The sequence below is a fragment of the Arctopsyche grandis genome, chromosome 6 (assembly GCF_051622035.1).
Source record: "Arctopsyche grandis isolate Sample6627 chromosome 6, ASM5162203v2, whole genome shotgun sequence".
NCBI lineage: Eukaryota > Metazoa > Arthropoda > Insecta > Trichoptera > Hydropsychidae > Arctopsyche > Arctopsyche grandis.
The window spans coordinates 8,993,922-9,017,224 of NC_135360.1; the positions used below are offsets into that span (position 1 = coordinate 8,993,922).

At 34.3% G+C, this 23,303-nt stretch overlaps 1 protein-coding gene across 41 annotated transcripts in view; it reads left to right on the top strand.

The window, feature by feature from the left end:
* Positions 1–23,303, top strand: part of mtd (TLD domain-containing protein mustard) — a 130,761-nt gene that overhangs the window by 72,072 nt on the left and 35,386 nt on the right. For 26 of the 41 annotated variants that reach the window (XM_077432667.1, XM_077432672.1, XM_077432663.1 and 23 more), the window contains exons 3-11: positions 17,312–17,377; positions 18,797–18,894; positions 18,993–19,054; positions 20,621–20,756; positions 21,131–21,217; positions 21,301–21,404; positions 21,484–21,677; positions 21,762–21,828; positions 23,084–23,278. In XM_077432667.1, coding sequence (XP_077288793.1) covers positions 17,312–17,377; positions 18,797–18,894; positions 18,993–19,054; positions 20,621–20,756; positions 21,131–21,217; positions 21,301–21,404; positions 21,484–21,677; positions 21,762–21,828; positions 23,084–23,278 — 1,009 coding nt within the window. The remainder of the gene's footprint in view (positions 1–17,311; positions 17,378–18,796; positions 18,895–18,992; positions 19,055–20,620; positions 20,757–21,130; positions 21,218–21,300; positions 21,405–21,483; positions 21,678–21,761; positions 21,829–23,083; positions 23,279–23,303) is intronic. The other 15 variants (XM_077432669.1, XM_077432671.1, XM_077432673.1 and 12 more) reach the window with 1 other exon arrangement.

Consider the following 23,303-nt stretch of genomic DNA (forward strand, 5'->3'; position numbering starts at 1 on the left):
GCTCTCTGAACTATGCAATGAAAATTCGACATTACGACTCGAATTTTACGACAGTGGTTTTGAAGCCGTTTCGCTCGACGAAAAAGAAACGCAGGGGAATGTCCAAGATTGGGTATCGAAAAGTCGAAGAAATATATAATATATATGGAGGTCAGTCATGGGGTCAACAAGACACCGTGCCATGAATATGTACCATATTGTATATATGTGTATACAAAACACGAGACTCTCGACTCGTTTTCCACCATGTGATGTAATCTTCCTCGGGGCAAGGTCGTTCGCGGCAGAACAACATCTGGCCTCTCTCGGGCTTCCCTCAAAAGTCGGTGAACTTTCCGATCGAAATCTGGTCAAACTCTCAGTGGTGGTTGGAGTGAGATAGCAGAGAAGTAAAATAAAGGTGGGTGGGTGGGTGGGGGGGGGGGGATAGGAGCAAGGAGCAATTGCTGAGGGAAAGGTCGTCGAAAGCTCGTTTCGCGGTCAAGTTCTCTAATCGAGTCTCGAGTTTTTGCTCTCGAGCTCGCAAACTGGCTAATTGCTGCAGTGGTCGAGGGAAAAAAATGTAAACATCACGTGCTCTCCTCGTCGATCAGATGGGAAAAATTGAAATAATAAAACAGATGTTGAAAAAATACTGCTCCAAGGCACTTCCACCGCTTACTAATTGAACTCGGAATGGTTATAGGAAAAAAATGTGATGATGTTAACGCGTTGCGTGATAGTCATGCATTTATCGTGTATTGGAAAATTATGATGAAATATTCTGTACCTGTTTGTGATGTTTACAAACATTTAAATTTTAACTTTTTGTGAATGTCGCTTCGTAAAACTTTGATTGTTTTCGAAGCATTTTGTTTTGGGTCATATCGTTATATTATATTAATCGACTGTCAAAAGCAGTGACATATATGTACATATGTATATATATTACAGTGGCATGTTTCTTTACTTTCTTGCACTTTAGATACTTCTTTTATGTTGATGGAACTACATAATTCTGGAACTGTCAATGTCCACATATGTACATATGTATGTCTATTTCATGATAGTGATTGTTAAGTTAATTAACAGTAACTGCAATACTCTAATATTATCTCCCAATAAAGCAGGAATGACGCGTTATAATACTAATAATTAGTTGGCTTACTAAAGGTATGTTATACTGGCACAGCACAGACCGGTAACTGCATGTATACAGCAGACACATTCATGTGTTCTGTAATATATACGTGGCATAGATAGAGCAGTAACCGACACAATTTATTGATATATTGTTTTTGTTCTATTTTTTACATTATTTTTGCTTACATTTACATTTTACATTACATTTTGATATTTTATTTTTGTCTGTTTTTTCTTGTATATATTTTTCATGTACATATATATGCTATGGTGACGCCCTGGAGTATATCTGTAATGTCACTATAATTTAACTATAATAAATAAATAAATATTATACAGCAATACATGTCACCGTAACGTATCAAACAAAACCGGATTTCTTTGGCCACTCTGGAAATATTGCCATAGTGGCGAGTGCACGCGTACTATCGGATATGTGCATGCATGCGCATTTAAATATTTTCAGAAACGCCATATTATGACGTTTATGATCGACGATGCGACGCAAGTAATATTTCACCGCTTTGTAAAGTATGTGTGAGTCGATTTTCTCTTGCACTCGGCCAAAACATGTCTGAATGTGCCGAAACATGCACTGCTGTATAGAATAGAGGTAGTCTTTTCCGTTCACTGCTGTACCAGGCTTTTGACGTGTCTTACTAGATAATATCAATAGACCTTAATTTGTAGTCAGTCTGCAGTATTGTGTCAAAGTTGTATGAAAAGTTCTTTAAAGCTTTGTTGAGTTAATCTTCGTAAAATGGCAACTTTGTCATTTTATTTTCCGCAAGAAATCATAAATTCTTCGCTTACGTATTTAACATTTCACGACTGTTTGCAATAAAGAATACGCGATTCTTATAAGTCAGCTTAAATGTTCTGTCCAATAAGTATCAAGTCCAAATTACAGGTTCATGAAAATGCTTTTCAACCGATTGAACAACCGAGATTTAAAATTGAAGTAATCCGAATATACTGTGTTTTAGATTATTATGCTCTGTATCTCTGTCAACTGCATATAATAATACCTATATACAAACAACATTCTTATACAGACCTTATGTACATACATTTGAAATAGACAGCACGTGTCGACCGACTTCGCGTCTGAAACTTTTTTCACATTGCTTTTAGTCGCATTTTTTCACGTTAGCGAAACGCTATTCGCTTTAGCAAAACTGCATACCATACATATCGGTACACACATGTGGCCGTATTTATTTTATTATTATATTATAAATATACGTGACCAAGTTCAAGGTCTAGAATTTCCCGCAACGACAGAGATACACACATAACTTGACAAGGGCGTGTTTACACCGGCCGTCGAATTTTATCATCGGAAATAAACGCTCCAATTAAACCGGCTATTTCTGTCCGTTGAGGTATGGCGAGCCAAAAGCTCCCACTTCATATGTACTATGTATGTAGTTGTATGTGATATGGAGAACGGCACGTCGAATTGCGTCCATCGAATTGAACTTCACATCTGATTGACCTTTCCGCTTTGAATAAACAAGTTCTGTACGGTGCGACGCGTCAAGTGCGCTCTGCATACCAATCGAACGCCCATACAATGGTTTTGTTTGTCGAAAAATCACTCTCAAGTGTTCCCCCTGCTGTTGGGGGGGGGGAGGCAGATGAGTGCCACATAGAGATGCTGAGGTGTGGTGGTCGGGTTACGTGCCTGTCTTTTCTCGTATAGGGTAGTTGGGGTGAATATTTTTGACTGTTCGATATTGCGTTGCTTTGTTTATTAACTATGTACATACATACAGGAAAGATTTTCTAGCATTATGAGTGTGGATAGCAAGCGTGCATAGTGTGTATGGGCCGAGTGTTTGGAAACTATGTAAATGTATATGGGTCACTTTCTCTTTGGCAGGCCTGATGGATAGATGTGAAATAAAGGCCGTTTGTATACTGAATATATACATTTGTATATTATTAGCGTTATTGAAAACAAGATTGATTCTTAAACATGCGATAGGGGGAAGAAAGAGATGAAAATTCAGGGATTAAGAATATACAGGATTGTGTGGATCTTTATTGTGTAAACGAAGGAAAGGAGTAAAAATATGTATCATTGTCACTTGAAAAAAAGGTCATACTTTGAGATGTTTCTGATATCTCAGATTAAACATATTTTTTGAAAACAAAAAGAGATTTCTTTTCTTCAAAAAGAGTGGTTAAAATTTAGAGTAATCTACCAAATGAATTCATAATTTCTAGTTATTCAAATCTCTTTAAAAACGACCTTAATGGGTTTTTGCAGCTCTGTTTTCTTGGTTTATGCTCATTGTATTTTTTTATTCTCTTGTTTTAGTTTTTGCTTTTATTTTATTTTGAATCTTGTTTTTAACTTATTTTATTTTGTATTCTTTGTTGTGATTATATATAATTGACAAGCCTCTTCCAAGTATTTTTAAATAAAAATAAATAAATGTGAGCAGGAATAAATTTGATGAAAAGCAGTAAAAAAGCGTTATGATAATAATTAATCGGTTGCAAAAGGATTTAAATGGAATAAATAATCAAGGGTTGCTGTTGGTCTGCATTGGTAATGAAATAAGATCTTATTACAAATAAAGAAGAAATTACAAAACTTTGTAATTTTGGCTTTGATGTTTAATGGTAAATTAAAAAAAAAATCTTCAAAATTTAAAGACTTTAATAATACAATTTGGTTCGCATCTAATTTTATAATACAATTTGGTTCGCATCTAAAAATCGTATCTAATTTTATCCGATTAAATTGTTTCTATAAAAATTTTAATAACCTATGATAATAAATGTCTAAATCAATTCAATATCCTTTTCTACTTTCATTTCTGTCCTTTCCGTAAGACATTGAATGTATTTTTCCTTGGACGGAATACGCGAATTTTTCGCATATCGATATTTATTATTTAGGTTGTTGATAAATGTCTTTTAACAATTTTGACATTTGACGGGGAATGTGAGTGTAAAACGTTGTTTGACTCACTGTCAATTGATCTCGCTCTTTAAAGACGGATAGATTGTCTATCAGTCTACGTAGTTCTTGTCAATTCGAACGTTGTTCTGTAATTCAAACATTTGCCATGAAAAAAGTCGGCAGGCTTGCAAAATTTTCAATTCGACAGTCAAAATTGCTAATGTGTATCGTCAAATAATAATTTCTCGGAAATTTTAAATATTTATTACAAAACTTAAGGTTGTTTTAGCGAAACGGCGGATTTCTCTCAGGATGTACCCTCGGTTAAATATTCATAAAGAGGAAGTACACTTTGTATGTATATACCATGTCTACTTATACACCTACACGCTTACTCGGAAGATATTCCGAAACTTTGCCGTAAAAATCTCGCTGCCTAGGTAACTCTTGCGTCACTTCGACGACGATGGGATTCTTGCTTAAATTAATAATAAAATATTTTATAAGCCCGAAGGAAATTTTTGATGATACATACATACACATTCTATTCAAATATATAAATTTATATATATTTTTTAATTTGCCTATGTTAAAATCTGTTGTTTTTTTTTTAATACGGAATCTGTTTATAGTATATATTAAATTTTCCTGAAGACTTTGACCCTATAAGTGAATTTCCTGCCGAGCCGTGGAATGAAATTATCGGCGAAATTGTATTGCTTCACCCTAGTGTCCCTCTCTGGCCGTTTTGTTCTCGAATTGAATTTGATTTGAGAAATTCGATTAATGCCAGACACATATTATATCAAAGGATATATTGAAATGGCAACTTTAGAGATAATTTGTATGATTTTTTTCATTTTTTTTTACACGAACACGCGACATTGTATTATATCATACACAATTTCCTTTCTATATTAATATATATATATATATATATATATATATATATATATATATATATATATATATATGTATATAAGAAACCTTGAACTTGATAAACGGGTGTTAACAGTTTTACTTCTGGGTATATTCTACACTTAACCTAACCTGACCCAATCAATGCCAGAGAAAATATTAATTTCTCATTATTGGTACGTTTTATTGATAACATTCCACTCCATATTTTAATACGAGACTCAAGGTGCAGACACACAGAATCGTACGGCCCGGCATGCCTAGGTAGAATGGGCGCGTCTTCATATCATTGTTAATTCGTACGATCTTATTAAACTTAGACAAGTTTCTCTTAATATGAGATTCACTGTCAATGCAAGGATAAAATATCACCGAATACAATACAGGGGGCGAGTTTTGACCTGGATCGCCGTAGCATAGATCAGACGTGCTAGCGTTCTATTGTGTGTCTGCGCCTTTAATCTATATCTCTTTTTAAAATAAAACAGTATTTCTATAATGCATATGTATTATGTATGTATATATGTACTTGCAACTGGCAATCTTCAACTTTGTGATATCTTTTCCAATTTGAAACAGTATAGCATTGTTTTTGTTGACATAATTATTGTTGTTGCTGTGATGCAATGGAGTGTTTCTAGCGTCTTATAACTTCCTAAAAATAGTGTAATTGGTCAACGTTCTTTTCTTGGTGATTTCGTCAACCTACAATGACGTACATACTGTATTTTGTTTTCTCCGCTTTCTTTTTTGGCAACTGCCTTTGAATCTTTCATTATTTTTATTGCTGCGATGGACAGACCGACCGTCGCCGGATGAATTAACGACCACACTTTTGGACCTAGGTGTAGATACATACATATGTACGTACCTCGAACCTCGTTGAACTTGGCAAAGTATAATCCTCCATCGGCCAAGATCCGTTTATAATATCTAATATTTCGAGTCGAGAAGTTCGCAGAGTTTACATACGCCTCGATTAATTATTAATTGAACGACCTGACTTTCGGCAACTCCGTGCGTAACGCTAATTATTATTATATAATCCTGAAAAACTCGCAACGGTTTCCAAAATGTTAATTCATTATGCGCTTAATTGCTCAATTAATTTCTCTCGAGGTGATCTGTCATCGCTGGCCCACAACTTTCGAGGTCGACTCGTAAATGTTTTACGAACAATAAAAAAGTACGTACTTTGTATTATATGTACTTACCTTTTAGGTAAGTCTTTATTGTGTGAAGCAGCCTTGCAGGGCTCGAAAGTTCGATCGATAATTAATTACCTGTCGAACCCAATCGTACCGGTTAATTAAATTCTTTAGTGATTCATTGTTTTGGACGATTGCTTTTTATATTTTATTTTTTTCGTTGTTTTATTTAATTTGAAAACTTGTCGTTTAATGTGTTTGTGTGTTTTGGCAGTCGTTGTATACATTCTTTAATGGAGCTAGTAAACAAAAGCTTCCGGTCGTTGAAAATTATCTCTTGCACATGCATTTTGATTGCCAACATATTTACATGTTTATATGTACATATGTTTCACACAATTTATGCAAAAAATTGTTTGATAACTACCTATAGCACAACAGGTATCTAGAAGCTTTTCTTTTAGCAACTGCTATATTCCATTTTTGTTTTGACCTGGATCCTGGCTGGGTCCTGGATTTTGGCTGAAAGCCTTCCACGTTTTGCTAAATGCTGGTCGCATTGACGTATAATACACAAGATGCGCCCTGACGTGTGATTTTGGTCGGAGATCTTGTCTTCACTAACTGAGGGGTGCGGGGGGTTTAACTAGCGGGGAAGTTGGGAAAAAAAAGGTTTTTCCCTACGACGCAGCGGTACCTACCTACCTACTAAGATAAACTGTGCATGCGCCATGTATTTTGCATGCGCCAAAAGGGAGACCAGTACAAGACGTGAGGGCAGATATAGTGTATTATACATCAATGGCTGGTCGTCGTGATCATTCCTGTGATCTGGGATACGGTGGACGATCCGTCTCCACTCCTCCCGGTCCTGTGCCAAGTTAAATACAGTGTTTAGGGATGTTTCTGTCAGTTCTTTAATTAGTTTGCAACGAAAAACCATAAATTTTAGTAATATATCACTTAGACCGTTCTAGAAGGGCTTGAAACCTTTGAGTTTTCTTTCTTTCGTCCTAAAAAATGATTAGTCTTCGAAATTTTTTTGAGGGATAAATAAATTATTTCGTGTACGTATGTACATACATACATATATATGTGAATATAAATTAGTAAAATACTCGTGACCGTGATTTTTCAACGTTCTAGGTCAGTTTATAAGAATAATTACCATTTAAAAACAAATAACATTAGATAGGTATGCGTGGAGATAATTTAATTTGCTCGAATGTTGTTCACGCACTCGCTACATCAGTTAAATATTCATTACGCGGATTCAGTAAGTTGTCGAGCAATTTGCATAAGCTACATATATACGTATGTATATTATACGCGTATAATATAATATTATTTATGTAAAATAATACATACATACATATTACGGCAGACAGTCGAGGTGCGTTATTAAAATGAATTGACGACCACACTGTTTACGATGCAGCTCTCGGTTCGTATGCATTTATGCGGTGATGCAGATTCAGATTTGCGTTTTGGCAATATCTGGTCTGTTGTTGCATATTTATAGACGCCATTGTGAGTCGTTTGCGTGCGCGGAATTTAAATTCCATCGGATAGTAAGCGGACTTGATTCATCTCGAGTATTGAGTGTTTGGATTCAGAAATGCTGGGAAGCCGTTCGTTCTATTGATGTTGTATTTGCATGTCGTGCGCATAGTGGGGGAAATGTTTGGGAGGCTGTGGCGTAATTAGATCAGACGCGGAAGAATGCCACAACTGCATTCCTTGCGTACAAATCCAGTTAGTACGCTAGCTGCTTATGAATGTGTGTCTACGCTAGTTCCTTTCGATTTTAAATGTCAGATTTGTGAGGCGTTTTTCCCGCCTATTTATGTATGTATGTATGTATGTACTTCCATATCGAAACGGATCGTTTTTATTTGGGTTTAGATTGCGTCATTGACGAGAATGCGGTCGTAATGGAAACGATCGCGTTTTAACGATGCTAGTACTTTCTCGTTGGAAAAATGTAATGCCATTATTAAGGCATCGCCATTTTCATCTAAAAGTCATATTAGGTAATACATTTTCATAGAATTGTATTCAATTGAAGGTTAATCGTGTGCTTCATTTTCTGTATACGTATATGTACATGGGCTCAAATTGAGTCATCGAGAAAACGGGAATTTCCCGGTGTGATTAGTATGATTAAAGTGTTGGTTTAGGATTGCTTTTTTTCCTCTTATATATACAGATTATACGTATGTATATAAATATGCTTTTCTTCGTTTAAATCGGGCTGACACGATGCAAATAATCCAGACTGAGTAGCTCGAACGAATAAATTGGACGTTTACCCGTAGCGTGGCGACGGGTAATCCTACCGTTTTTGGACGCTAACATCCGCCCTGATTAAGGATGAAAACACACTGAATAGTACGGAACGTCGCGTACTTGGCTCCACGCTGTGTCAGTGTGTGTGGTTACACGTTCATATGTTTCTCCTGCATTTATTCAAATATGGGATTCATCGTTATCGATCACTGTCAAGCAAGGATAAAATATCACCGAAAACCCTTCAGGGGGTGCTTTTTGGGACTATATACCGTGTATATGGGCTAGAGGTGCTGCGTTTTTTTCGCATGTTTTAAAGTATCTAAAAAAAAACATTCAGTGTGTTTTCGCCCTAAGTTTACTCGTCCGAGTTAATCGGTTTGGGCTACTCGTATTGTGTCAACCCGGTATTACTTTATGTATAGTTGCTATCTACATATATTGGATATTGTTAAATCTGCATTCCAATTAGTGCAATGAGTATTCAATGAGCCTGTGACGTTCTCGTATGAAACCACTCCAAAAAAGCAAAATTCTTATGACAAGAACACACTCAAAAGTGTGGCACGGAACGCGTACGTAGCTGTGAGAGGCTTATCTTCACACTGCAGGGGTTGCCCATATCGAGGTGTACTTCATATGATATATTTTATTTCGACAAGTTTATCCTACGTTTCTTCAAATATGGGAACCAATGTTATCAATCACTGTCAAACATGTCAATACAAGGATAAATTATCACTGAAATCATTCCAGGGGGTGAAGGATGCTGTAGTACAGATTTGACGTGTCAGAATATGCCTGGCGTTTATTTTCATGTGCAAAACTATCTAAAAAAAAAAACACATGCCGTGTACCTCTCTATATCATTACCTTAAAGGTCGAAAATATACACAAGAGTACATGAAAAGATAAATAAAATAAAGATCCACTCCGTTATGAAACTTTGTTAGCCGTAGTGGGTCGACCGGGTTCTCAGAGAAGGCCTCTATCCGAGTCGGTTAGAGTGCACGTCTATACGCAAACGTTGGATGTCTCACTTATCTATCACTATATCAAATACATATTAATTGAAAAATAGTTAGAAAAGCAGCAAAAGCCATGAACGTATTTGACATTGAGGTCGAAGTCAAACTCTATTCACATTATGTATCGCATCATAAAAAAAATACCAGTAGCATTTCAAAAGTTCAAAATCCTATTCACAGCATCTTTACAAAACGCTAAATTTGACCTCGAGATTTTCAATCCGGATTTGTTATTCTCTCGTTGTGACACTGTGAGTGCTCAAAAGTAAATCCCACTTTTTATCGTATTGGGTTTCCCCTATTCATTGAGTGGTTATCTTTTATAATTTTGTACGTATTGATGACCTTGATAGTGTGTTGAATAATTACATTGTGGTAGGTTTTAGTATTAGTGGAAAAAAATGCACCTACATATATTTACTTTATATGTACATTAACCTGATCGCTTTCTTGTTCCGAACAAACTATGTACAATATTGATCACTGGGGCATTAAAGCCCTTCAATATCACACCGACTACACGGTTAAAATAAGCCGATTACTGGTACAATACATAGTCTATACTTCTGGGTCTAGTAACGTATACACACACATTCATAGTCGATGTGATGAGCTTATATAATATATTATACCTTGTATATATGTACGTTGGCTGTGGCTCTGTGTTTTCGAGCTGTCAGTTCAGATTCGGCTCTACCCCAATACACGTGACATAAACATGTTTTGATCGTGGCATGTAATGGCCAAACACGTCCTCAGTAGTTACTAAGCGCCGGTTGTCAATACTAATTACGTAACCGAATCATTGGTTTGAGCATAGCTGATCGATAAGAGCTGGGCTAGTCTTTTGTGTCTGCTGCTCAAAAAGGCCGACTCTAAAAGTCAATGTCGTTACTGTCGTTAGAACGGTGATAATGGTCCATTAGTATGAATGAACTGGATGCTTCACCCGGTGTGTGTATGTACATATATATGTAGGTATGTATGTGTATAGAACAATTTCCAAATGACTCTTGCGTTTGCTAGTTTTGACTTAAAACGACATGTCTATGTCCGTGAGCTTCGCGTCTAAGAGGTATGAAAATATGTCTCGTATAGCAATATTACTTGTATCATTGAATAGAACGGGAATAAAGCTTTGTAAAGATGTGAATTAGTTGGAAAATGTATGAAGTCCTGTTGATGACCATATATGTGATATTTTTGTGTTTGACAATAATTAATGTTGGTGGTTGCGTTAATGATAACCACTGAGAGGTTCCCGGGTTCAAGCCCTGGGTTGACCTCGACTGAAGAGAATTTATTTGGAGTATATCGGCAGTGCTGCTTGTCAGACTTGAGTATTTATGACTCCATGTCAATCTTTTCCTATCAGAGTTTACCAAGTTATCTGATTTCATTGTTGAAACGATTTCTCATTAAATTGGCAAAACCATCCGGCCTACTGTTTGTCACCACTATTTGAATATGATTTCAAATTTATAATCTGTAAGTTGATATATATGTGTATGCAGTGCAATACCATAAGTATCGCTCAGGGATAAAACCCGTAATGGCGTCATGTTAAAATACAAATTTAAAAAAAAAACAGATGTAAATGAATATATATAAAGCAGCAAATTTGGTGTATTAATCTCATTAGGAAAGGTAGGACTCAAAAAATACAGCAGTTGAATCCACTTTTACGCATGCTAACTTTATCCAAGGTAACTTTCCTAACGAAACTAATCGCGGAAACACTGAATCGTACGGCACGGCTTGCCTAGATAGACTCCAGTTGTGATGAGCGTATTTTCGTGCTATTGTTAAACTTTGAACTTGATAAACAGTTCTGGGTATAATCTAGATTTAACCTAACCTAACCTAATCAATTCCAGAGAAAGTATTAATTTCCCATCGTTCAAGGTGCAGACACACAGAATCATACGGCCCGGCATGACTAGATAGAATGGGCGCGTCTTCATGTTATTGTTAATTCTTACGATCTTATTAAACTTAGACAAGTTTCTCTTACATTTTTTCCAAATATGAGAATCAGTGTCAAACCTACAACGTCAATACAAGTATAAAATATCACCTAAAACAATACAGGGGGGTAACTTTTGACCTGGTTCGCTGTAGCATAGATCAGGCGTGCTAGCGGTATTGTATTGTGTTTCTACGCCTTCAGTCCATATCTAACCTAACCCTCATTAGTGATTATATTATAATATTTTACTCAATTTGTAAAAAAAAATGTTATTTGAGTGTTGCTGTTATCATAATCGTCAAGTTTATTTCGTTAATGGTTGTTGCCAAATTATCGTGTTATTTTCACTGATTTTATTATATCATCAATGGAAATGATGCTTGTTTTGTGTGTAAGGTATTTTGCTTACTCACCAATGCGTAAAAATTTGGCAACATGTATTGAAATGCTCGTAGACTGTTTGTTCTACTGTTTTTATTTATTTACAGTGCAGTTCACACTAAAGAAATGTTCGCTTTCTATAATTATTCTTTTATTTGAACGTTATCAACCGCTCAAGTAGCTTATTTCCGATATAAGAAGTTCATATAAGCACATTTTAAAATAACATACTCATATCTATGGGTAATTTAAATGATGAGTGAAAAATTATCGCCTAAGTATGTTTAGTCTACTCCCACCATTCAGTTGCTTTAAGTCTGCTTTATAGTGTTGAAAAATCTGTACAATTGAGTACTGATTGATCAATTTCGTGATTTTTTACAATAAAAACGTAATATTTTTTACAATAAACGTAATATATAATATTATATTTATGTACATACCGTTTAACATACTTTTCTTTGAGTATACTATCAAATACCAATGGCCCTACTTTTGGTGAATTGCATTAATCAAGATAAATTAAATTTCATTACTTTTTTTTTATTAAACACTCACAATATATGAAATTACATTGTTGATTTCATGTGATGAAACAATTGTCATAAATTTTTATCAAAAGCAAGTGTACTATTTATAAATGAGCTATTACTGCATTTTTTTAAATAAACTACTTCACATTTTTCATATATTAAAAATAGTCAAGTAAATAAGAACAATGTTCCTTATCAGATTCGGATATATGTACATATTTTATTAGATTATTTTTTTGATTTGGTAGTTCAATATAACTGGTTGTATATTTATTTTAAAAAAATGGTATTATGTTGTGTTTTCCTTTGTTATATTTTTTGGCGCATTTCGGCACCGACAATTGTACCTTTTGTGTACTATTTTTATTTATTTAATTTAATTTTTTGCCACAATTGTTACCCGACGAAGGGAATGTCTTAATTTGTCCGCATTTTCCGGCTATATGTGTGTGTATGTGTGTCGCAGTTGTTCAACAACCGTGGTCCGTTTTCGTCGACAATTCGTTTCCCGTTCTAATTTCAGATGTCACCAACCGAACACTAGCTGGAATAAATGTGCGACAAAATTTTCCATAATAAACACACAATTGCGAGCTTTTAATCGTGCAAACCCCAAAAGAAAACGCGACAGGAAAAAACAGCACAACAGAGTTATTCAAAACATTTTCCTCTTCCTGTAACCGGGATACTGTGTCGTGACATGCAAATGAAACATTAAACTTTCATACAACATTTGAAATGTAATCTAACATTATAATTAGAATTCCGTTAAATATATAGTTTCTATCGAATTTCTGTGCCAATGGGTGAAGAAATAGTTATTTTATTTTATTCAATCAATGATGCACACTCGACTTACAGATCGTTCCAATGTGATGAGTGTACTATATACACATCAATAAATATCAATTATAAATACATAAGTATTATATAATTTACATTAAACACGACATCTATGGTCAAACATTGTACAGAAGCATTGTAAACATTATACAAGGCAAATACTATCAACATCCAAAGAGACATCTATGGACGAATTTGCACCATTTAGCGAAAATCTATATGCTGAATAACTCGAATAGGATAGGGATGCCAATTTATAGGATCCGTTTCAATGAAAATCAGATATATTGGCAAACTTCGATAGGAAACGATCGACCTGGAGTTACATATCCAAGGTCTAGCTAGCAGAAACCAGTGTGATTGAACGGTTATTGGATTATTAGTCACATTGCGATGGTCACAAAGACAATGTTTGCTATGAAAACCGCGAATGCGGAATATTTGGCACTCGACTTTTCGTTAGTATGATAGTTATTGTTAGTATGATGGACTTTTCGGCTGCCAGATGTTCCGTTATAGAAATTTTAGGGGAGCGCTTTGTGACCAATGATCACCGAACGTATTGAACCCGTGAACACTTTGTTCGAAATCATTATATCCTAACCACTAGTCTATGCTGCTGATTATAATATATAACATTTTCCCGGATATTTAAAATTTTAAAGAAAGGCTTTTGGAAATCTTTTCGTATGAACAATAGTGTTCAACATTTGAATCCGCAAGGTGGAGCCACCGTCTATTGGATTCAGTACATTCTGTTTTGATTTCGCATAGATCACATAGTTCAATACTACCAATATTCAACTTCTACTTTTTATATTGTTTCGATTTGAACGTACATATATATAAACAAACTCCAACTTCTTGTTCCGAAGTGTGTCCGACCTTCGAATGGTTGTTGTTCCAACATTCAAAACAATTAAACCGCCATTCTTTACGACCATTTCGCAGCATCAGGCGAAGGTTACAACCTCAACCTCAGCGAGCACGTGCGTAGCACCGTTCAGCAGTGCCAAAACACTTTGCTCTGAGACAAGCGCCGGAAGATCTCTTAAACCGGGTCAATGCATCCAGATGCCAAGTGCGATAATCATAATCCCTGCAGCGACTGTCCAACCTCACGGACGAATCTCAAATCCGGTGTCGAAATGAGATAAACTTCCGCCTCTGTCCCACCCACTCCAATGTATGACACGTACATTCATACGTAGATCTGATCAATTGCAATTGCCACCATTTGGCAACGACAGGAAGGCGGTTTGTTTTATCCGTCCGAGTTAAAGTTAGACGGCGGTTCGCCTTGACCGACAAGGAACTGGATAGTTATTGATTTATTGGTTGTCATGTGCATTAATCAAGACGAAGTTATCGGCGAGTGCATCTGCTCCATTTGCGGTGCATCCGATACGATCGAGTAATATGTAACGAACGGCCGACACGATATGCTAGCCGTGTGTGAAACACGAACTAGTGTTTTTGCACGTCAATTTATCAGACAAATGACACTGTGTGTGATTAACTCGAAGGGGGAATAGATCTGTCATTTATGGAGGATAATTGAAATTTTTATAAAAATGTATATTGTTGTTCGTTATTGATTATGAATAAATAGCATATTTACATGAGTTGCAAATATTATTGTATATATTAAAACAATGACACTTGTATTTATAGAATTGCATTGAGAAGATATGCTAAGGCTAAGTTTTATTATATTTTAATACAATACCACTTTATATGACTATTTCTTATTGATCAATTGAATATAGTTTTGCTTAATAGAATCAACATACATATATACATAAAATATGTATGTACATATATACATTAGGCCAGAGCGAAAATTTTAATTTTCATCGATGGACCTAGTGGAAAACTTTCATCGTATCAAGGGAATGTTAAATAAAAAATTTCAGTGATTTTAAACAATATCCTGTCGATTTATCTAAACAAAAAATTTCAAATAGTAGGTATTTTTAATTTATCTCTTTGTGAATAGTTTTGATTTTTTTAGTATTTAGCTAAAATAAACACCCAATATTCAATAACCTATTGAGGTTTATTTGCTTCCATTTTGATAGATTTTGACTGTTAAACGAATATTAAAAGTCACCGTTTTCCTAGAATATATATAAAGTTCGCCGCCGCGCTCACGATGGGTGTTTGTATGGGGGAAGCGTTGTTTTCAGAAAATCATTATTTTTTTCATGTTTCCGTGATTATTTTGAAAATAAAAGTCGTTGAGAGCTTTGTAATATATGTATATATATGTACATATATGGCATAGTGCCGTGACAGGTCACCCTTAAAGCGCAGACACATAGAATCGTACGGCACGACATGCCTAGGTTAACTCCAGCTATGAATGGGCGTGTCTTATATCGATATATTATTATTTATTTTATATTATTTTGATATATTATTATTTATTTTATATTATTTTGATATATTATTTTGACAAGTTTCTCCTGCATTTCTTCAAATATGAGAATCACTGTCAAACAAACCAATGTATCTATATCAATACAAAGAAATATACCACCGAAAACACTCTAGGGGTGTTTATATGATTCGATGATTATTCCACACAAAGCGATATCGCGCACGTCAATAAAATCTCGATCACGGAACGTCTGGCACTCAAAAATTTCATGTGTGTTGTGTGCATGTCCGGGAAGATAACTGTGAAAAAAAAACGAAAAGGAAACGGGAAAAACGGGAATGAGTGTCATTGCAACGCAATAATTTCAAATGTGTTCGCTACCTGCGTTTTTCCGCCTAATGGGAACGAGAACGGGAACGGGAACGGGAATTGCATGCGTTATTATGGCATTGCAACGCATGCCGGGGTTCAGCTAGTATTACTAAAAAATTAAATACTTTCGATTAGTAATGAATAATAGCATCGTTGTACGCACACTATTTGTATAATAATATTTTTAACACAATAAACTAAGATGAGCCCAATTAAGTTTCTTCTCTATTGTATCTAGACGTTACTATAATTACACGAGAACGCTGTAATAATACACGGCATATGGAAATACCTCTTTGGTTTAATTTATTGACAAATTTTTCCCACTTGGGTATGGTCGGAATAAAATTGCATCAGGTGTGCGTGAATCGCGCAGCTGTCAAACGGAAAACATAACCTCAAAGCATAAACAAACATTAGATTTGTATGGAGAACATTTTTCGAGCGCTTCACTTGCGCGAACAATGGTTCAAAACAAATGAATTACTTTTTTTTATTTTAATATTGTTTGCATAATTCAAATTGAATCTTTTCATTATTACTTTGTGTTTAATTATGGCAATAATGGCTTGCATATATTTAATTGGAAAATGCTTTCAATTTTATTACGCATCGAGGATACGTACTCAATTATTCGCTAGCCGTTTTAATCATCCGGCTATAAAATTCAATGCAGTGTGATTTTTTTTTTCACATATGTATCATATACGAATTGTGTGGGTCGATTCGCTATTATGATTGTGCAATAATATGACAATACCAATTATTTTAATGTCATCGAATTACAGTTACTACTACCTGCTGTGACGTAGGTTATATTATCGGTTGAATGTCCTCCGCATTAATAAATGGTCATATTGTACAACCCGTTACCGTTTTATATACTCCGTTATCGGTGCATTAAAACTGTTATTACTCTATTAAAATTCAATTTGTAATGTATGACTTTTTTTGTCATTTCATACTGTATATATCGACGTTGAACTGTTAAAGCCTTGTATGCCGTCAATTGATATCTTGATGTTTTGTTAAGTTTGTATTCAATCTTAAAGGTTTTAACATTTCAACGACGATTTATTGATTGAAAGGAACTCCTTATAAGGACATTGCAGAAATAAATATGTATACCATCTTTTTATAATGCGAAGATTGTTTATACTCTTAGGTTAAGTCACAATTTAGCTTGCACCCTTGATGTGTTTACATAGACATTGCATGCTTTCAAAACGATACCAACTGCGATCAAAAACGTCTTTTGTTTAGAAAACTTCCCCATAGATAGATGTTAATGAATGTTTTTCCTTTCCTTGTTGTTGTTTATTTATTTATTTTTTCTATTATTATTTTAATGCACAATTTAAATAGAATAATTGCATGTGAATGTGTTGCATCTGCTTATTGCATGCAGGTCACGACGTGCTTCCCAACAACTGTCCCGTAGTGACGAGAGCATCACTCAACTGCCTTACCGCAGGTATGAAAACGGCACACACTTCTACTTATGAACTTTCATCGACGGAAATCCATCATCTTGTGTTTGAAATTGAGTTATGAATTAATTTCAATTTTTTTTATATATATACATCACAGGTAAAGTGTCAAGTCTTGTTAATGTACATACATATGTTACAGTACATATTTTCACTACGGTTCGTTCATGAACATACTAGTTTGTCCGTACACGAACTATTAGTTCTAACAGTCAAAACCTATCTTCAAATAGAAACTTTTAGCTGTCAAAACCTTTGAATGGTTAAAACGCCAAGTATTTTAAATGGAAAATTCCTGTTTTTTGCTAATTTTTAACTGTTGCAATTCAGGGTAAGCATACATACATACTCACATTGAGGATAGGAAAAACGGGATGCGGTGCATCCGCTCTAAAATCGCCAGAAAAATTGAACGACAGATTAACGGACGGCTGCTTTAAATGCAATTCTCGTCTTCTCGAAAGATAGATTGCACATCAGATGACGGGTAACCTTTCGATGTGCACAGATGCAATCATTAAAATGGTAATTTTTAAAATTGAGTTGGATCTTTCAGGCGAGTTTAATAAGGCAAGATTCGACAAGTTCCGAAACCAAATCCAACTCAATTTTAATAATTGCATCTGTGCACATCGAAAGGTTACTCGTCATCTGATGTGCAATCTATCATTCGAGAAAACGAGAATTACGTTTAAAGCTGCCGTTCTCTTAATCTGGCGATTTTAGAGCGGATGCACCGAACCCGGAAAAACGATTGAGAATACTATAGTTTGTGCGTGAACCAACTAGTGTCAATTTGTTATTTTGTGTACAGTATAACTGACCAGATTGGTTCGTCTGTGAACAAACTAGTATGTTAATAAACAAACGAATTGTACACTTGGACTGTAACATATACATTGACTAGTTAGTTTATAAACTAGCATAGTTCGCACTTTATCTGTAACATATATTCAGATTGAACCACTTTTCCTATACCCAAAGTTATGATTTCAATGTAAGTAAAAAAAAATAATGATTTTATAACAAGAATATATATGTAATATGTACAAGAAGTTTTTTTTTTTGTCTTACTTACTCGAAAACATGTATGGATTTTCGTTGTATGAAACACTTTCTTTTAATTGTATTGCAAAAAAAAAATGTAGAACATAGTTTTCATTAAAAATAATAATATAAACATTTTATTTTAATATTTTGTTTGTACAATATGTAACAATTTTTTCATTCCATATGTTTAATATGATATTTTTCACTGTTTTGTATACACAGTTGTTAACTTGTATACTTATGTGTGTACATTGTTAATTTTTTTTGTTCATAGAAATATTTGACGCTGATCAAACGAATTGTACACATTATTGTTTTTGTACGATGAGTAATTTTTGTTTTTCAATTTACAGGTCCAAAAGCAGATCAGTAGACCATGGCTTTGCACCTCCCTTCGACTTGGACTCCCTTCGTTCAAAGGTTGAGGGAAGATTCGATGCTGTACAACGAGGTCACTACAAAACAATCACATTAATGAATTTATTTTTAATATGTATACTCAGTGTCACAGACATATATGTACTTACTTTTATTTTTGATTAATTTCAGATGAGGATGAGACCGTCAAAAGAATACCACCCGTACCACCGATCAAAACTACCACATATGTCGTAAGATAGCTTTGTGATTTCAAATTTAAACGAAATGTCCTCTTAGAAATGTTAAATGAAATTACCCGGTGGTACAAATTATCGATGTCGTCAGTCGTTTTTGAATTATTCAGCAGTTGAAAATTAATGATAATGTCGTGTCTCTTTTGTACTACGACGATCGATCCCCGTATTCATAATAACACATGTCATTGACAAACTGACTAATAAGTTTTGCAAACAAAACTGTACAAATATAATTTTCAGTGCACAGTATCTGCGAAACTGTCAGTATTCAGTGCTCTTTGTTCATTGGTATACGTAGTTTCTGTTTTTAAATAATATACCGGGGCTCCTATTTTTGTCTGTTTCGCTTCAGTGTATCCAATTTAACGTCAAGCTGTTCTCAATTGTTCTATTATTATTGCCTTTTTTGACTCTTCTCTTGCTATAAATTTATCTATGGCAAAATAATGTCGGAGGTATATATTTATATTTTACTAGTTGTTTTACCCAGCTTCGCTCAGTATTTGTAATATAAACAGCTTAAACATGGCGAATCTAATAGTAAATAATCATTTGTTTTTTTATTAAATTTATTAGAATCGAAAAAAATATATATTCAACCAATCGAATCGACATAGAAATTTACTTGTTTTCGATTTCCAACCAACTATAGTTACAAACTTACAAAGTCTCTTTCGAAATTATATATTAGATGTATTATATATTATACTAGAATCCGGCGGCTCCCCCAGCGCCCCCCGTGCCTTCGCCCCCCGTCCCCATGTCGTAATGGAAATTTTGAATTGTTTTCAAAGTTCCCAACCATTTTCCAACCAACAATATTTACTTACATACAAAATCTCTTTCGAAATTATATATGTATTAGATCGTGCTAATTTTTAGGTTGTGTGAATAGTTCAAATTTGTTTACAATGCTTTTTATGATCGTTTATACAAAGTGCATAATTTTATGTTGGATTTCCTTATGACTGACGAGAAACAGTATTTCTAGAATGTGCTGTTATTACTAAAAGAATCCAACCCAATTCAATAACATTAAAAAAATCTTAATTTCATTAATCTAATATTGTGCTATTTCTGCTTTTATTCAATTTAGTCAGTCTGATTTTACACTGTAACAAAAATTTGTTGATTGAGAATTCATATGTATACAAAAATGAGACTTTTCTTCTTAAAAAGCATATTAATTATGCCAATGGTCATAATCTACATAAATAAAGCAAAAATCTACCATTATATCTTTAGTATCGTACATAAATACATACATATGTATGCCATGCATATCTTTGACATGCTTTGTATATGGAAATATATTTACTCCTGGCTTTTTTACAAGGCTTTTCTATGTTTTTCAAAATATAATGAATGATCTGAAACATCTGTCTGATTTGTAACCATCTTTCATTTACTTGTTTATGATTAATCTCCCGTGAAGGAGGTTTTTATCATATATTCCATTGATTGATAGATATTTAAATATACAACATTTTAAGTTGTTATGCAAAAATGTACATCAGGTTCCACACTACCTTTATTAATCTTTGTAATGTTACATTTCAGGTGCAAGATAGGGATACCTTGACCTCGGTGGCAGCCCGCTTCGACACAACACCTTCCGAACTCTCCAAATTGAACCGCCTCGGCACCAACTTCATTTTTCCCAGTCAAAATTTGCTAGTGCCGGATAAGACCGATGGTGCGTTGACATTCTGACACTTTAAAAATTACACTAGTCGTTTCCTTTTTTTTTCCTCATAATAAAACGATAAGAGATAAGCACCTGTTATCTTTCCCAATCAATGAAATTATAAAGTGAATTTATTCAATATGTACCGAACATGTCTGAATTCGTGACCTACGTTCTAAGTTACTTCTGTTAGTTTTCGTTTGTTTCGAATTAGTGTTGGGTTAAAGTGTTTAAATCGTTTATTTTTTCATTTTTGACGTACATATGCACATTATTGTCTTATCTGCCTGATAATGACGACTGTCATGCCGTATCTACGTTTTAAATAAACAACATTTCTTTTTTCGTGGTTATAATTGCATTTTATTTTTATTCATCTATAGACAGTACCAAAGAAGATGCCCCATCCGAAGGTGGAGAACAAGGATCGGACGGTTCTTCCCATCAAAATGTCCCGTCTCAAGAAAAAGGTATTTTTTTTTTAGTTATTTTCAATAGATGCGTGTTTGCACATTTAATTTTAATTCATTCGAATTGTTATTATTATCCACAGATATACTTGATAATCTTAGACCCGTTTCTCCAGAACTTCCTTCCTCGCCAGCAGCCCCCCAACGTTTCTTGAAAATAAACGTCAGACACATTACAGATGGACAGGTATTACGATGTACAAATCATGTCAAATTAATTATACATTCATGCAGTTATTTAAATGATGTACTATTGTGTGTTTTAGGGTGTTGTCTCTGGTGTGCTACTGGTGACTCCGAACGCCGTAATGTTTGATCCCAACGTTTCAGACACGTTGGTGCTGGAGCACGGTCCCGAATCTTACGGTGTGATTGCACCGATGGAATTCGTAGTCAACGCTGCCATATATTACGATATAGCTCATATGAGAACGCACGATTCAAATCCAAATATCAATAGGTACGAATTGTGTTTTTTAATGCACTATACTCGAAACCATTAGACATCTATTTTATGTAATGTCATTTTTGTTGCACATTTCAGAGGTGAAAAACCAGAGATTTATTATATGAACAAAAACAACTCGCCCGGAAAGGATTCTCTAGTCAAGGTAAACAGTTTACTATGTATTACCTGTTCAGTGTAAGTTTACCTGGTGAAGATTTGAACACTTTCAGACTGATCGAAACTAATGTTCCTTTTATGATGCTGATGGATGTAATACTAGAATTTTTCGTATTCTCAAAAAAGAATTTGCCTTTGGGGCATTTCAATAGTACATATTGTATTAAAAATGTCATATATAAAGCTTTCAAAAACCTACTTTTGAAAAAAAAATGGTGGTTGGATGCTTCCATATGCACATTGATGTATCTAATTCAACCACATCACTAGTATGTACAAATGTTTGTACGGAATGATAGTGACATCTTATATTCCCGCTAAGCAAGACAGTTGAGCAGCCGCCCCCAAAAAATATTTCACCACCCGAGAAAAGTTTTTACCGCCCTAGCTGAAGCAGTTCAATTAAAATTATAAAAAAGGACATTTTAATGATGACACCGATGAACGAACAGTAACGTTTCTCGGATTGCACTTTTTGATGGGATATTTCATTTTAATTTTTTTATTTATTTACTCCGACCAAATACCAATTATTATGCTCGCAAGTTTGAGTTCCACATAGATGACATTCCACACTGTAACAATATTTACTGATCTTTTTATTAAATACATCATCATCAGACCTTTAAACTAATGGATTGGTCACCATATTTCCAGCATAATGTTATAATAATAATAATAATAATAATAATAGCTTTTATTCCAGACGATGAGGAGAATAGTGCAATCCCCAACGCCCATATAAATAATATATAGATAATAAAAAAAAAGTATTGAAAAATAGTAAACAAAAAAAATAAATAAATACATAAGTAAATATATAAATATTACTGATAATAAATAATAATAATAATAAATAATAATAATAATAAATAATAATAATAAATAATAATAATAATAATTATAATAAATAAATAATAATAAATAAGTCTAATAATAATAAATAATAAAAACTCACCATATCTCATTTCAATTAACTTGATAGTGGGAAGAAAAATACACAATTCCTATTAGTCAGCCAAGATGTTCTAACCAACAGATATCGCATATGCTAGAAGTCGACCAATATGAATCATAAATTATAGTTTGCCTAGTATGCAATCAACTGAAATGAAGTAAATGGTTTACCTTTATTATATGTATGAATAAAAGTTAAAATATTATTTTATGTGTATATGTATGTACATACGTAGTAATGTTCGTTTTCTGTTAGTATAAAAGTATTTGACGTGCGATTTCAGGATGAAACATTCCCCGAATTGGCGGCGACCACCGTTGAAGGTGACCTGACGGATTGGAGTGAATCTTTGGAGAATAGAACATCAGCTGATGGTGAAGAAGAAATCGAAACAAGCACTGGTGACACCGGTGAGCGAGGAGGCGATGCATTCCCCAAAGCGTTCGATCGAGAACTTGTCACGCCAACGAGCGCACAAGTATGCAAAATTCGTACATTGGTAT